The sequence below is a fragment of the Antechinus flavipes genome, chromosome 2 (assembly GCF_016432865.1).
Source record: "Antechinus flavipes isolate AdamAnt ecotype Samford, QLD, Australia chromosome 2, AdamAnt_v2, whole genome shotgun sequence".
NCBI lineage: Eukaryota > Metazoa > Chordata > Mammalia > Dasyuromorphia > Dasyuridae > Antechinus > Antechinus flavipes.
Genome location: NC_067399.1, coordinates 434,784,701 through 434,802,196, shown reverse-complemented (window position 1 = coordinate 434,802,196; position 17,496 = coordinate 434,784,701). Strand labels below are relative to the sequence as shown.

Sequence of the window (17,496 nt, the reverse complement as noted above, 5' to 3'; positions counted from 1 at the left end):
ATTTGATTATTTAAAATTTTGTATTTATTAATGATATTAAGCTTAGAATGAAAATTAAATGAAAACAAATAAAGTGTTGGCCACTATAATATGAAGATCTTGGAACTAGTCTTTAATCATTAAATTAGAATGTGCCAGGACTTTGGTTACTTATATTATTAAAGCACCTCACTTTTAATTTTATGAATTGTGAAAAAATTAAAATTTTCCAATTTTAACTACTCTTGTAATTTCTAAAAGAGCAAACAAAATAAAGTACTATGTTGATCTATATAGATTTGTCACACTATGTGAGACATTTTAAGCAGCTTAAAACTACTTGTAAAATTTGGTAAATATCTGAAGAAAAAAGGTCTGAAAAAGAAGTATTTAGGATAGTCTTAGAAAGGACATCTTTGTGATGAGAGCTTTACACTACAAGCTACCAAGACTGGAACATTGCAATATTCATCCTTAGAGCTTTGACTACGAAACAAATTGCTATCTGACCAATAATCTGAACCTCTATTACTCTGTAATTACCATACTGTATTAATCTGGATAAAGGGTGACTTCCACTGTGACACTCCTAAGTGAGCATTCTTTGAAACAATAAACCTTATATATTGGGGAAGAAAAAAACTAGAGCACATAGATCCACTTTCAGTATTTTCTAAGGCCAATTTTGGAAGAAAGTATATTTATAAATGACAATTATATAGAGAATTACATTTGTCTAATAAAAGGCAGGCAGTGGGATAAAATCTCTCAATGGTCTCTCTTACATTCCTGATAGTCTGATTTCCCTGTGATTATCAACATCTCCTATGAAATCCCAAATCATATGACCCTACATTAAAATATTTGAAAAGAAATCACAAAGAATAGAAATCCCAAAATTCACCAACAGAGGCAAGCATTTTCTATGTACAATATACCTGTTCGACATTCCTTGCAGATAAATTTGCCTTTTGGCATCTCTGTCAGGCCAATACATTCCAGGTGGAAGGCACCACAACACTGAGCCTCACATAGCAACAACTCACCCACTTTCTCACAGTTCTGTTTAGGAAGGAAACAAATTCATCTATAGAAAAACTTAACTGAAAAACTGAACAGTATTTATAGTTATAATATGACAAAAGACTAACAATGAGAGATATTGTTAACTTCAAGTAGAAAGAAAAATAATTTTACGGGTATGGGCTTTCCTATCAGTAATACTTATTTCAGTTCCTCCCACAACTTAGTCAATTGTTTCATGAGTTGTCCAAAAACTTATCACCAACTGGCTATCCTGCTAATGTTAAGTTTCTCTATCCTCATACAAATCTTAGATAAAACATAATCTGGGATTAGGCTTGCAGATAAATTCTAACAAGTATGAGGGGAACCTTTAAAGGCTGTATTCTACTAGATTTGGTTAAGAGTCCAGGGTTACATCCATGCCACCATTAAGACATCAGAACAGACAGAGTCAAGATAAATGAGAAACAGGAACTCCTCTTAAGCCGATGAGATTGCAATCACTTCCAAGTCTTAATAGAGTTCTGAGTTGGTGTGATCAAAAAATTCAGCACCTTGTAGTTGTTAAGACAATAGTTGGACTATGGACTAAAAACACTTAAAAGTATTTCAACTTGGCAGGCCATATAAGAATCTGAACTTCCATGTAGATGTAAATAATCCTCCATAGCTTGCATATTATGATTGACCATTAGAATCAAGTTATTCCAGGGCTTCAAAAATCTAAGATTTTGTATGTCAGATTATAGTGTCTACTGATGCATATTATAAATCCTCTACACCTTAGAAAATAGTTACATGTTGTGTCCAAAAAATTTGTCTGGTGATCCATTTTCCACAGATGTCTTATCCCACTTGACTAGTCTAGATGTCATACAAAAGATATAACTAAAGACAACTCCTAATAAAATCATTTGAATGTGGCCTAATTGCGTCTTTTTGTAACTTAAATTTAGAAATGTTAAAGTGATCAATAAAACAAAAATAAGAGACAAAAGTACGCATTTAACTTCCAGGACAGAGACTGAACAGCTAAAGTAATTCTTATAAAGCAGTCCTGCCAGTGAATAGTTTGCAAATGTTAACTGACCACATTTTTTTCAGGGAAAGGGAATTTTTTTCATTTTTAGAGACATATTTTCAACAAGAACACATTTAATGTACAAAAGACTTGTACCTGACAAACATTTTCCTTGAGAGCTGCTCCTCCACCACGTTCAGCCTGTATCTTTTTAGATACAGGCATCCCATGATCATGTTCCACACTCTCTTCTATGGCATCTTTGGGGCTTGTAGTAGTCCCAGAAGTAACTGGTTCTCCCTTGGAAGAGAAAAAAAAAGCCCAGGACACTTGGATCATTGGCATCTATTCCATGTGACCACCCCCTCCCCACTGGGCTGCTATTTGTCTAACCATAAGCACTTACAGATGTTCAGCCAATCACGCGGGCGGACTGCATGCAATGTTAGTTCTAACCCTGCTGTGATTGGGCAGGTAGTGAGCGCCTCATGCCCTGGCACTAACTGCTCTGAGGCTGTTCCACTGGAACTTTTTGAGCTGTTCCATTTTAAGGTTTCACTAAGGGAGAGAAAACATTCTTAAGTTCATTTGATTATTTATTTTTCCTTCCAAGTTGTGTTTTCTTAAAAAAAAGAAAAAAAGAAAAAAAAAAGAATGCACCATTTGGGCATTTCATTCTCTTTGTCCTGGAAAGAAATGGTCCTTCTATCAAAGTTGGTTGGTATGGACCTGAACAGTTCCAGGACTCTCTAAAATGATACCAAAAAGTCCTAAAAGCATCAAATTTACTTTGATGCAATTTAAATTAAAGGACTCTGGATTTTAAATTCAGGTTTAGTTTTTCTCCCAAACTAGTACTATTCTTTAAGCTTTTAAAAATATTGTTGGAAAATTAACATGAGGTGGTCTTTAAGTAGGCTGAATTGTTTTCAAAAAAGGAGAAAACAAGCAAAATATGAATCCACTCAAAACTACATGTTAGCTTAATATGAAATTGTATGAAAAATTTTGCTGCCAATGAGATTTAAAAAATGGTTAGGCCCACACATGCCATCTTGTGACATTATTTATGAAAATGTATTCTATATTTATGAGGCTGCTTCTTTCTATTAATATTGTTAAAGGAAACTAGAGAAAAGAAAACTGGTAAGAATAGGTTCCATTTGGAAGTGACAGAACCTAGAACCCAGCTGTACCTCAGAGTTTTGAGCCTCCCGTGAAGAGTCTTCATTTCTCACTTTCTTACAATGTGCTGGTACATGCCTCTGTCTCTTTCGCTTCCTTTGCTTTTCAAAAACTTTGTTTGCACCTATGACAAGAAAAGGAAAACGTTAACAGAAGAAAACTGTTAACCTATTATCTCTTTTCTCAAATAAGTCATACTGCACTGTACTAATAGACAAATAAAATCAAATATACTATTCTTTGACATTTTCCCTAAATACAGTTAATAAGGATCACAAATGAAATAAACTAATATATTTATTTCTTGTCTTCTTTAGGTAACTGATGAGGAATATGAAATATTAACTAAATACTGAATCCTTGGTTACGTGCTACTATTTATTAAGAAAGCTAATTTCCTATCCTTTAGTTATAAAACTCCTAGTGCCATTATCTTGCTGAGATCATAAAGAAGAAGAGAATGTCCTCCAGAGAGGCTTATTCTTAATCTCTTATGTAATTCAAGAGGAAAAGTTAAAAATATAATTCACAATTCAGTGTTGAGTAAAAAAAAGCTTTAAAATGGAGGATATATAATAGTTTGTCTTGAAAGCTGTAAAAGGAATTCCTATTCAGGCTGATTTTTAAAAATTGATGACTACAATTTTGTATTTTTTTGTGATTCTGTAGGTTCTTTTAAAGAACCCCAGACAAAACAAGTTTAATGGAACTAAAAAAGAGTAATTAATTTCATTTAAAACAAAAAACCTGTATTCAGATCTTTCTTTCCTTTTTTTTGGGGGGGGAGGGGAAGAGGTGGTAGCTTCTTTTAGATTTTATAAGGGTTGAAATTTTAAAATGCTTAGAAAAAAGGACTTGAAAAATTATGATTTCAACTTTACATATTGATAGGTGAGCTGTGAATACATTAATACTGGCATAATATCACAGATTTCAGAGAGTTATTTAAACAAAGTATCTCAAAAATATGCTTTTAAAGAAGATAAAGAGACAGTAAGTTAAATAACAGTACCACTGATTAAAAGCAGATTTAAAGACTGATGATTAATTGATTGCTGTTTAATGTGGAAGAAGTTCTCTAAGACAGAGAGAGCAGCAGCACTCATTCTACATCCTACATTTTGGACGTATTACAGTCAACATTTTTTCAGTAAGTTGAGTCAACATATACATTGGTATACCAATGAAAATTGAAAAACGGTAAGCACATTGGCTGATGTAATCAAGCCATAAAAGAATTTTAAAAGATCACAACAATGGTCTAAATCTAACAGGCTAAGATTTAATGGCCACTTTGATTTAAAAGAAAAATTACACAAAAAGTACAGAATGAATGAATCCAAAACTTGATAAGAGCAAACAGATCGCAATTACAGGACTGTACAATTCTGAGTATCATGTTTTACAGAGGAATTTGACAATTCTTAATTTCTTCTTTGCAAACAAGAGTGACCAGAGTGACCTTGCTACATGAAGAGGAGATAAAGTAGCTGATACTAAAAAAGAGAGAGAGAGAAAGAGAGAGAGAGAGAAATTAAGAATTATTTTGCTTCACCCCATGGGTAGAAATTGCAGAAAGAGTAGATTTTTGCTCCATGTGGGGGAAAAACTTCCTACAAAGAGCTCTTCAAAAGGCAAAATGGGCAACTTACACAGACAAGTCAGTAACAGAACTCATCATTTCAACAGAGGCTAGACAAAGAACAGAGACAATAAGTTGGATCACATGGTATACAAAGCTTACCTCTAAAGTCCTTTCCAACTCTAACTATGAATGGCCCTATGTTACAATACTATGGCAATAAAAGCTATACCAGAAAAAGTTAATATTAGCTAGTTAAAGAAACAATTAGGACCATGTCTGACCACATCAATGTAGTCAAGCTTTTTCCTCCTGTTGGTGATGTTTAAACTTATGATTTCACATGTATAGGGTAAACTGCAAATTGTCTCTGCCAATTCAGATCAGCAATTGCACTGTAACTTAATCCCAGACATTGGGCAGAGCCCCGAAAGGTTAAGTAACTTGCTGTGGTTTTACAAACTTGGGTCAGATATGCCTAGCACATAGTAGTATTTTTAAATAATGTTTTCTAATCTATGTTCTTCCTAAGATTCCAAGGCTCCTTTCTCAGTATTCTTAATCAATCAAAAAAACTGGAACCACCAACATTCTTCTTTCTGCAACTTGGTTTCAGGAACTTTTGCCAGCAACCAAAGCTATTCAATTCTGCATAAGTAAAATGTTATGAACTAGTCTCTTCTTTTGAACAGAGTAGATAGACAACTATATGACTAAAGAAGGGGGTAAAGTGAGATGGTGAGAAAGAAAGGTATGTTTAGAGATGACTGGGCAGGAAAACTGAGTCTATCTTCACTTGATCTCTCTTCAGGAAAGGCTTTATAACTATTTATTGATGAGACTGAAAAGATGGAGTTGGTATATGTACTACCTTTCACATGCAACACTACTATTTGTACCTCCAATTATACCAAATATATTTTGAGCCTTTTAACTGAAATGTTCAATCCCTTTTTGCTAAAAAGAGAAATATCATGGGAAAAAAATGTGTAAAAAGGTACAAATATAGAAAGTTAATTTCTGGTTAGTTGTTTCTTTCTATATAAACTTGAGTAACTATAGATACAACATATCTCCCAAAGGAAAACTATCATAAAGAAAGAAGGTATCACAGGAAACATCAATATTGCAGGTACTTCTCCCCTTCTGTGTTTGCAAGCACTTACCTTCACCAAAATCCATAGATGTAAGCGTTGTACATGATCCAGAAATATCATTCTCCAAGGGACCAGTATTATAACACTGTGTAGAAGTAAGATAAACATCATTCTGAGTTTTGTGATATACGAGAATTTGTTATAAGCAAAGGAATTTACTTTCATAATGAAAGGCTGACCTAGCAATTAATGAGCAAGTAGAGAAAATGGTAGCATTACTGGGTTTAAAAGAATTGACTTCTGAGATAATTATCACTTAAGGGACCATGGGCAAGGCAATTAGTTTTTTTAGGCCTCAGTTTTCTCATCAGTAAAATGAAGGAACTCATTTAACCTGTAAAAACTTAACAATAAATTTTGTGCTCCAAATAGAGAAGAGAAATAACTGAGTGGAAACAAGTTAAAAATCCCAATTCAGGAAATCTAACTACGTAATAAAAAACTTAAAGCAGGACCTTGTCTTACAAATCTATCAAGAAAGAATTAGCAATTAATAAGAGGCATGTAAAATTATGTCTCTTAGCACTCACATAAATGTCTGTGCATAGTACAGGCCAGTACTTCTATATATTTAAAGTAGAACATTCTTTTGGGCTTATAATTCATTAGGAGAAGTAACCTATCATAATTCCAAATAAAATAAAACAAGTATTTAATGTTTCTTATATATTCTAAAGTGAGATATAATAGTTGTTATGTTTGCTAAAAGACTAATTTCAAATGTTTGCCTGTGTCACAAATACCAAAGACTTTGACATCAACAGGCTTTTCCTTCCACAATCATATACTACTACCGTGTTTCCCCGATAATAAGACACTGTCTTCTTAATTTTTTTTGGACAGAAAAACACTAGAGGGCTTATTTTCAGGGGAGGGCTTATTTTAATGAGCATTGACAGCAATTTTAATAAACAGGTAAATGTGAACAAAAAAAAGTACCTTTATTCAATAATGATCATGTCATAATAATAATAATAATGATCGGTGCATACAGAGGGTACCGTAATGTAGCGTGTAGCGCAGGGGATCACCTTCACTACAGTAGCAATCTCAATAGGGCTTATTTTAGAGGAATCTTACACAGTAAGGGGAGGGCTTACTTTCAGGATAGGTCTTATTATCGGGGAAACACGGTAGTTTGTTATTTGAAGTATAAAAAAGCCACCACAGACAGTAACAGATAAGCAGTAGTAGTAATAGACTACAATGAAACAAAAGGTCCTTGGGCTTCCAATTTCAGATATTAATCTATCTCCCCCCGTAAGTCCCCCAAACTAATAACTCATGAGAAAACATTTTTATAATAAAGAAAACTAGATAAATATGAATATGTACTATTTCTACTAGCACAAATTCCTAAATGATCTTAGACCAACAGACTACCAATAATAGTTGACATTCCTTATCTGGACATTCTAATATATTATGATTATGAATAAAGCAATCAGGTTGTCCATCTACTATCTCTAATTCTTGCTGGATGATATGCCAACTTACTTTTCTGATGATCCAGGTCAAGAATGTTTTTCACAATTTCATCTCATTGATCAAATGATCCAATTTACATACATTACATATATTACAGCAACTACCTTCAGGTAAACTCACAATTTTGAGTCTTCTGAGGCAGTGGTGAAATAAGATTAAAGATCAAATTAAAGATTAGGAAAGCAGCAACATTAAAAAGGTGTGCTTTGCTAGACAGTCACTAAAAGCACTGCATAATTTCCCAAATGCAGGACAACTTTCTCATCCTTTCTATTCAATTCTGTACCCAACATTCTGAATTCTAGTCCATGGTATCAAAAATTTTTACATTCCTTCAGGCAGGGCATCTGCAGTTAAAGGTGTGCTACCCTATGTGGACAAAGGGAAGGGAAGAGGAAAAAAGAAAAAAAGGAAAGAAAAGAAAAGAAGCTGTGTTGCCCAAGTGCCCAATTTCTGTTGGCCACTGGATGCAGTGGCCTTTTTAAACTAAGGTTTTTAACAAGTCTCAGTATGACTAATACCCAATCAATAATTAAGGATAGGAAAGAAATGAGACAGAAAATGGCTTCTTTTATCTAGTCAAATATAAATACAAATACACAAACACATCTGGGAGGGGTTTCTGGTCAAAACAGAGAAAACTGATATTTACATTCACTGTGAGCCAATTAAGACCCCCAAAAATGATCACGTGGGGTTTGACCTGGGATCTATTGTTGGTACATCGATGAAACTCAGGGTGAATTTAGGTTTAAGGCATGATCCTTAAGAAAGAAATCTAATCTATATAACCCTAATGGCAAGATATTTTGCAAGTTTTCAGGAAAAAAATTTACATTCTGCTGGATATTGGACCCAAAAGACCCCGGAGGAGAAAGTGAGGCTTGAGGCTATGCATAGCTCTCTCTCACTTGAGTCCAGTTCACGTGACACGGCATCATGTTTCCTGATATCAAGATCCTCTTCAACAATGAAGGACAAACGACCACCATCAACACTACCATTATATACACAGACTACGGGCCTAATAGGAAGTTCATCCAATTGCACAGCATAATCTAGACATACTATTTGAGTTTGCTTATGTAACTCATTTCACTGTTTTGAGAATTAATTAAGCTATTTGCTAAGGTTGAGGCACTTTTGCAACCTCATAATTAATCCAAACTCAATCAAAGTGGATTATATTCTGAGCAAATTGCCATTGCATTGCAATGATTTTTTATCAATATTCCTCTGCCCAATTCAGCTTTACAATCTTGTTCTCTTGTTAGTATGGGTATCAAATCATATACTTTTGGTGAAAAGTGTTTCTACTGAATAAATTCTTTCACTAGTTAAGAATTAAATTTAAAAAGTATTAGATCCTAAACTATATTATGAAGAAGTTATCACCTTAAATCACTGAGTACTAATATTTGTTTTTAAAAGAAAAGTGAATCAATGACAGGTTACACAAGAAACAAAAAATTTAAAATAATGCCCAAGAACATAAATTATTGAGGGAATATCTCCCTATTTAACAAGAGTAACTAGAAAACTATAAAGGATTTTAGCAATTAGACCAATATTTTATGTAACATATCACAACAAATTCCAAATGAATATTCCTTAAGACTATAAAAGCTCACTCCACAAAACAAAAAAGAAAAGTGGGAAGGGGTTGCTTTTACAATTATGGGTTGGCAGGAGAGATTTATATCTAAATAGGAATAGAAGTAATCACAAATTCCAAGTTAGACAACTTACGAACATAGATTTAACAATGGGAATAGCCCTCTCTAAGGTCAACTACATGACCCAGTAAAACAGGGTTATGTTCCAAATCACTGATAAGAAAACTGCAAATTGGAAAAATGAATGACAAAAGAGAAGCCTATATTAGAAGAGCTACAGAATCACACAAACATCCATGTAAAATTATACTTTTTACAATATATTTTACAATAATTTTACGAGACAAAATTAACAAAGTTTTGCAAAAAGAAAAAAAAAAGTAATTTATTAGCAGCCAAACACACACACACACACACACACACACACACACACACACACACACACACACACACTCTCTCTCTCTCTCTCTCTCTATTTGTATTAACTACTAGTGATCTCTAAAATAGAAGAATAGTCAAAAAGTCCAAAGTTATCAACAGATATAAAATACTGTAAAATTTAGATGACCATGCAAAAATAGAGACAGCGTAGTCTAGTGTTAATACAACATTTGGAGTGAGGAGATAATAGTTCAAAGTTTGTTTCTTTTATTGATTTTTGTATGACCTTGAGTCAATCGTTTAATACTGTACAACATCTGTACAACAGTATAGACACTCTCTTAAACCCTTTGTAACTATATAATAATACTATAAAAATGTTCCATATCACTGATGAATTAGAAAATTGGAAATAGGAAAAGCTGAACAATAAAATGAAGGTTAATGTTAGAAGAGTGATGGGAAGACAGTAGCATTCATATACTTTTATGAGACAAATGTTGTATTAATTACTAAACCAGGGAAGGAAAAAGAACAGTATAATAGATCAATTAATGAATAGTGTTTCATTTTTTTAATCTTGTCAAACTAACTATAATTATTTAATAGTGTTTCAATTAAAAAAAAATATTGTCAAACTAACTACAATTATTTATCCAAGAAATTATTCATCATGACCAAAATGGATTTATACATGTGATGCTAAGATGGTTCAACCACAAGAGAACAATCAGCGTAATAATATTAAAAACAAAACAACCAAATTCATGATTGGGGGGAGGAGAGAGAGACATGTATGCTAAAAAGCTATAAAATATGAGAATTGAGGGACTTTTTTAATATCATAAAAATTATCTATTTAAAAATAAAAGTGGTATTATATACAATACAGATGCACCAGATGCTTTCTTGATAAATATTGCAGTTCATCACAGATGCCAATTCCTTCCCTCTCCACCCACTATTTTTTGATAGCATTCTAGAAGTACAAACAATAAAGACAAGTTAAAAAATTAAAAGCATAAAGATAACTAGATAGCTAGAACCATTCTTTTCGCTAATAACATGGCAATTTGCTTAAAAAATCTTAGTGAATCTTTAAAGATATTAATTGAGAAAACATAAGCCAAGTTATAGGGCACAAAATAAACCCTCAAAAAACAACAGCTAAAAAACCCCAAGTGGCAATAATAGAAATGAAAATGTTATTCCCAAAAACTAAAATGCACTAAAGCACAGAAATTACATGTATAGATTCTATTAAAAGGTGCTCCAAGAAAACCACCCCCAAACACAATTTAAATAACTGAGGTAATTCAATGATAATGGATGGGCTGTGTCAAAATAATAAAATTGACAATGCTACCACAGTTAATTTACAGTTTTAATGTGATAGCAATCTATCAGAGGGATGCTTTTATATAATTAATAAATTAATAAAATGTATTTAGAAAAATAAAGGATGTAGAATATGAAGAAAAATTATGAAATGATGAAGAAAAATACATCTAGATCTCAACTATATTATAAAACAGCAGTCATCAAGACCATCTGGTATTGGTTAAAAAAATAGAAGCAGATCAATTGAACAGAGTAGGCAAGGGAAAAATAGAAACAGCAAACTTAATGACCTAGAAAATATAAAGTACTTTGGCAAGAATTCCCCATTTAATAATAACTCCTGGGAAAACGAGAAAGGAGTAGGAAAAAACTAGAAAGTCAGTCAAGAAATTACCTTATACCATATTCCACCATATATTCAAATGATAAAAATAGATTATATAACACTTAAAGTTATGGGTAGGAGACTTTTAATAAAATGAGGGATAGAGGCAACTACATATCTAAGATAAAATAAATAACTGCAAGCAATTAAAAAGCTTCTAAACAAAGTTAATGTATCTAGGCTAAGAAAGAAAGGTATTGGAGAGAAGGAAAACACCTTTGTTTCAAATTTCTCTCCTACAAGTTTGGTAAGATATATAAACAATTAATTCACTGAACCCCCAAGTATGAATCCCCAAGAATACATACAAATCAAAGAGCACCCAAAAGAACAACAAAGTATTCAAAACTGCATTAAAGAATGCTTCAAATGTAGCAGAGAAGAATGTTGCATACATAGTCACATGGGATCATTATATAGGTTTCTTTTGTTTAACTGTTTTTCTTTGTGAAAGGTGGGATCCAATTCTTTGAGTTGGGCCTGTGACAATCCCAGAAAGTGATCAACAAGTGATAGTGAAATCAAAATAAATAACATCAACAAAAGGTTTTTCTTTTTGTTTTTTAATTATAACTGCTAGGGAAACATGATATCAGTATCAATTATAAACAATACTTACATTTTAAAATAGTCAGATATAAGTAAATTAATTATGGCTTCTAACTATTTGAACTAATACTGAATTCAGAAAGCTTGTGATACTAAGTTTAGAAAACTAGAAAATAAATGTTCAGCTTTCTATTCTCATCACATAATGAAAATGATAAATTATGTCAAAATAACTAAGAGCACTAAGAATTTTGGAGTTTAAATAAGAAGAGTACTTCTTGGGTAGGTGCTTGTTACAAGAAAATATTCTCTAATGGTTGCCCAATTGCTGATAGTGGTCATATTATTATTATTGTTAACAATTACTCCCATTTTTATATCACTTTAAGGTTTACAAAACACCTGCCTCATAAAGATGCTAGTATCTTGATAATATAAATATTGTAATTTCCATTTTCATATGTTAAACAAATGGAGACTTAAAATTCATGAAATGATTTGTATACCTTTACACTGACAGCTTCAGGTCCTCCCTGTTTTTTAATACTTTCCCAGATGACCTATTTCCATGACCTAGTCATTTCTGTACTGTTTTGACAGATTTTGAAAAATTCCATAAAAGGCCCCAAAACTTCGAGAAAGTTGGTTATTTCATAAGTATCTAATCTACCTCACAATTGCTTATCAGTATAACCATTAACAAGGAAGCAATGCTAGCCAGACTACAGGATTACATGTGAAAACATATAAAAGGATCTTTTCCTCATGCTCTACACCAAGCATCTTTTAGTTCAGATTCTGCCCTCCAAACTAAACCTCTATTCTATTTCTTGTTCCTCTACAAAATATTCAGTCCTCTGTCTTTAGACTAAAATAGTATATTTATGTAACCTAAAACTTATTCCTTATAATTTTAGTCATTCTTCAATCCCAAAGACAACCAAAAGAAGGGAGCTGGCAAACAGTGCTGGTTAAGATATTTCCAGGATGAAAACATGCTTTGAGCAACAATGTAAAGACTCATTAAGTCAGGACAAGAAAAAGCTGAAGAATAGTTCAGTTTTCTGGAGTATAAAAATTGTGAAAGGTCATTTTTAAAGGGAACCAAAGGTAGTTCTTTAAACTGAAATTATGAGCCCCTTTCTCTATTCAGCCCAATCTATGCCACTTAAAAACAATTCATTCAATCAACCTGACCACTTCAAGCTCCAAACAACTTATCTATTACTTTACATAAATCATATTTAATTTTTCTGCATTTTTCCTATTTTTCCCTCTTTCTACTAATAGCTAGATCTATCAGGAAAGGCTATTTGAGAAAATGGGAACAATAAAAGATAATGAGAGGAAGAAGCAAAACAGTAATCTGGGTGAGAATGATTAAGAAATACAGTGACATACTAAGTGACATTCATTCCAGAATCTGCCAAAATGACAGCCAGAAACTCATAAGCAATAGGAACTGTCTAGCAAAGCAAGTCCAGAACAACAAGAGACACCACATAATTTGCAAGTCTAAATTTAAAGGGAGCAAGAGTCAGGGTCTCCCCTGATGAATCCCCAGCATGAACAACTTGGGAGTTTAGTCAAACAGTCGTGGGAAGGAACATAACATAATTTGAATTGCTTACTAGCATGAAACTGTAGCTCTCATATCACCATACCCCAGGAGCAAAGGCTCTAAGATCTTGATCAAGATAACAAGGAAGACTCTGAAGATGCACACCTCTGAACCTCAAAGACACAGGAGACCTGAACCCAGGAGGTAAAGGACTGATCTTAAGAAAGTAGAAGTTATCGACAACGATATTGTATGAGGACATATTTTGATGGAAGTGGATTTCTTTGACAAAGAGACCTAACTGAGTTTCAATTGATAATGACGGACAAAAGCAGCTACACCCAAAGAAAGAACACTGGGAAACGAATGTGAACTATCTGCATTTTTGTTTTTCTTCCCGGGTTATTTATACCTTCTGAATCCAATTCTCCCTATTAAACAAGAGAACTGTTCGGTTCTGCAAACATATATTGTATCTAGGATATACTGCAACATATCCAACATATAAAGGACTGCTTGCCATCTAGGGGAGGGGGTGGAGGGAGGGAGGGGAAAAAAAAAATCGGAAAAGAAACGAGTGCAAGGGATAATGTTGTAAAAAAAAAAATTACCCTGGCATGGATTCTGTCAATATAAAGTAATTATTAAGTAAAAATTTAAAAAATAAAAAAATAAAAAAAGAAAGTAGAAGTTAGTGCAAAAACCCAGAAGACCCAATGAGAAACTAAGCAGGGCACCCAGAACCAAAAGGAAAGTAGGGAGCACAGTCTAGCCCTGGTTCTATCCTTCACACTGCATTTTTTTCACTTCCTAAATTGGGATTCTAGATCCTAACTCAGGAACTAAACTGGAGAGATGAATAAACAAAACAATGATCAGTTCAAAAAAAAAAAAAATCAATACAACTCTAGAAAACCACAAATATGAGAGTAATTCCATAACTTCACACAGAGATTCAAAGGAAAAACTTTTCCAAAACTATCTGGACACCCAGAAGAAATAAAAAATGAATTAAACTCTAAAGGAAAAAATTGGAAGAATATATAATTTACTTAAAAGAGAAAACAGCAAACTATGCCTAACAAATGTATTCTCTGAAAACAAGACCATGTCCAAAAGAAATCAATGACTCCATGAGATAACAAGTAATATTAAAACATGAAAATCTAAGATGTCTAATTACTGAAGACTACTGACCTTGAAAACAGATCAAGTGACTTTTAATTAGACATTTGAAACCTATGATTTTTTTAAAAGGGGAGGAGAAAAGCCTTCTATTTAAAAAAAACCAGTCCAGATTTATTAGAATTTAAAAAGAAGATTCTTCCCAACTCAAGACCTGTCACTGTCTAACACACCATCTAGCTGTCCAATAAAATATTAGCCAGCTATAATAAAGGATGAACCTGAAATATTCAGGTAAGAATGGACACCTACATAAGTTTATATGATGCACCATGAAGTAAAGTAGAAGAAAAACAATATATATAATTACAATAAGTAAACAAATAGAAAAAAAAACAAAAACAAATGTGAGGATATGTAATTCTAAATGATCAAGTATATGGCCCCAGAGTAAGAGCTGAGAACTCCATATTACACCACCTCACTCTCTCTTCTTTAGAGGGGAGGGGGGAAGAGAAGGGGAGAAAGAAGCAAACGGGGGAAGAGGAAAAGAAAATTCCTGGATGTAGAACATTTCACATAAAGACCTGAAGTTGTGTCTGTCTGTTTTGTGGATTTACTTTTTAACCTAAAGGGCTAGTTTTTGGTGTTTTTTCTTAAATGAAAATATCAGTAAGCTCTCAGAAAACTAAAAGCTTTCAATTTCAAAAACTTTTTCAATTCCTGTAACTACTTACCATAGCAAAATAAACTATTTACAATAAAAAATTTGGATCTTGAAGGTACCTAAAAGGCCATTTATTTTATTTTTCCAAATACATGTAAAGATAATTTTCTTGTATTATAAATTTTCTTTTCTTCTTTCCTCCATTATCTCCCCATTCCCTCTCCCCAAGACAGCAAGCAATCTGATAAAGGTTAAATATGTGCAATCCTTTTAAACTTATTTCCATATTTGTCACGTTGTGTAAGAGAAATCAGAAGAAAAGGGGGGAAAAAAAAACTTAAGAAAACAAACAAAATGGAGAAAATACTATGTTTCAATTCACATTTAGTCTCCATAGTTCTTTCTCTGGATGTGACTTGCATTTTCTATCCCAAGTGTATTGGAATTGAAAGACCCTTTATTTTAACCTTCCCATTTTACAGATAAAGCACCTCAAACGCAAGCTAATGAAGTGACTTGGCCAAGATCATACAAGTAGCAAAAGCATCAGAGGTGCATGTAGATGTCTGACCTCAGAGAAAATACTCTTCCAACATTATTCCATCCTTGCCCCTTTTCACTACAGAGGGTTGTAATGATCAAATAAAATCATGATCACACAAAAAAAGATAACAATAACAAGTACATGCAAATGTTTTATGACTCAAGAAGAAATTCTGCATATTCCACAAATACATTTTTGGGCATGCACTCACAATTTAATAGGTAATAAGTTTCATCAAGAGTCACTCAGTTACCAGACTCTTTCCATAAAAAATACTGGAAACAACTTTCTATTGTTCTCAGTAGGTTTTTCCAGTGTTTGACACTAGATGAGAAAACTAAAGAATGAAGCAGTATGATTATTCTGACAAGAAAAAAAATTATACAGTAAGAGTAAATTTTTTTTTTTAATCCCTTTTGATCCATTGATCTTGTACTCGTTACATTTCTAGGAGTGTTATAAATGGAGGGAAAGTATCCTGTATTTATTCATAATAGCAAAAACCAGGAAACAAGTATTATGAACTGGGAAATGTTTGAACAATTTTAATGGAATACAAATATAATTCACCATTATAACTAGTAGTCTAGTAAATAGACAGTCAGACTTGGATGCAGGAAAGCCTGAGTTTTAATACTGCCTCATCCCTTAAAAGCTGTGTGACCCTGGCCATGTCACTCATTTTGCTCATCTCTAAAACAGTGACAATAGCAACCACCACACAAGATAGTTGTGAAGATCAAAAGAAAATGTGTAAAGTACTTTGCAACCCTTAAAGCACTAAGTGCCAGCTCCTATTATTGAGATTAAGAAAATGAGAAATATAAAAGAAACATAAGAATCATAATTAAATGAAGAGGGATAGGAATAAAGAGGCACTATATACATTCTCAAGAATTACTTTGTCACAACACATTTCCCAACAAATTTCCAAATGATAGCCTTTTTCCTTACAAAGCATATACCCAAAAAAGATTACAATGTTATCATCAAGAGATTTGCAAGTTTTAATTAATAGCAATTAATTAATTAATAAACTACTATTTGATTTACTCTGGATTTTCCCTGTTAAATTTATTTTGCCTTTATATTGGAACACACACACACACACACACACACACACACACACACACACAGACATCTTTTTTTTTTTTTTTTTTGAATGATTTAAATAAAGTGGAATCTCTGGATAGAAGCAGATGAACTTAACATGCCTAATGCCAAATTGGTTTTCTCCAGAACACCCGAATCAATTCAAAGGTTTTGTTTTGTTTTGTTTTTAAATCAGTGCATCAGTCAGCTTTCTTTATTTGTATCCCCTGTAAAAACAAGTCCTCTCATTTTTTCTTTTTTTTAAAGCTTGTCTGCTAGCTTGATGGATAATGGAAACAATACTTTGGTATTGTTCCTTCTCTATGGGGTTTTTTTGATGTTGAATATTAATCGTATAATTTTGGATAGCTCTTCATTCTTGAAAACTGTTCACATTCTTTATCTCCTGGGGGAGGGCTCTTAACCTTATGGATTTTCAATGTTCTGAAGATTTTGGATGTCAAAATTTATATTACAGATATTTAATACAAAGATCCCCTGCATCCATTTTTGAAAATCCTTTGTGATTTATCTGCACTGATTTCACTCATTTGTTCACTAATTCTTTTTTTGAAGTTAAGCTGTCTGTTTTTCATTCTGTGATCTCTGGTATCATGCCATAGCAGAAAATTAATAGGCATAATAACTGAGATTCAGTCAGCATGTTATGTGCTTATTCGTTTATTGCTAGTAGTAGTAGTAGTAGTATTTAAAAAGGCATCTAGAACCGCAATTTTAGAAACTGATAAACAAAAAGATTTTGGAGGCATTTAGAGAGTGATTTGCAACTTTTGACT

The 17,496-nt window shown here is 32.8% G+C and overlaps 1 protein-coding gene across 6 annotated transcripts in view; it reads right to left on the bottom strand.

The window, feature by feature from the left end:
* The window catches only part of NSD1 (nuclear receptor binding SET domain protein 1), a 142,787-nt gene that overhangs the window by 43,171 nt on the left and 82,120 nt on the right, over positions 1 to 17,496 (bottom strand). For all 6 annotated transcript variants that reach the window (XM_051979017.1, XM_051979021.1, XM_051979016.1 and 3 more), the window contains 4 exons: positions 5,960 to 6,035; positions 3,223 to 3,335; positions 2,183 to 2,326; positions 918 to 1,041 (listed from right to left, as the gene is read on the bottom strand). In XM_051979017.1, the coding sequence (XP_051834977.1) occupies positions 918 to 1,041; positions 2,183 to 2,326; positions 3,223 to 3,335; positions 5,960 to 6,035 (457 nt within the window). The remainder of the gene's footprint in view (positions 1 to 917; positions 1,042 to 2,182; positions 2,327 to 3,222; positions 3,336 to 5,959; positions 6,036 to 17,496) is intronic.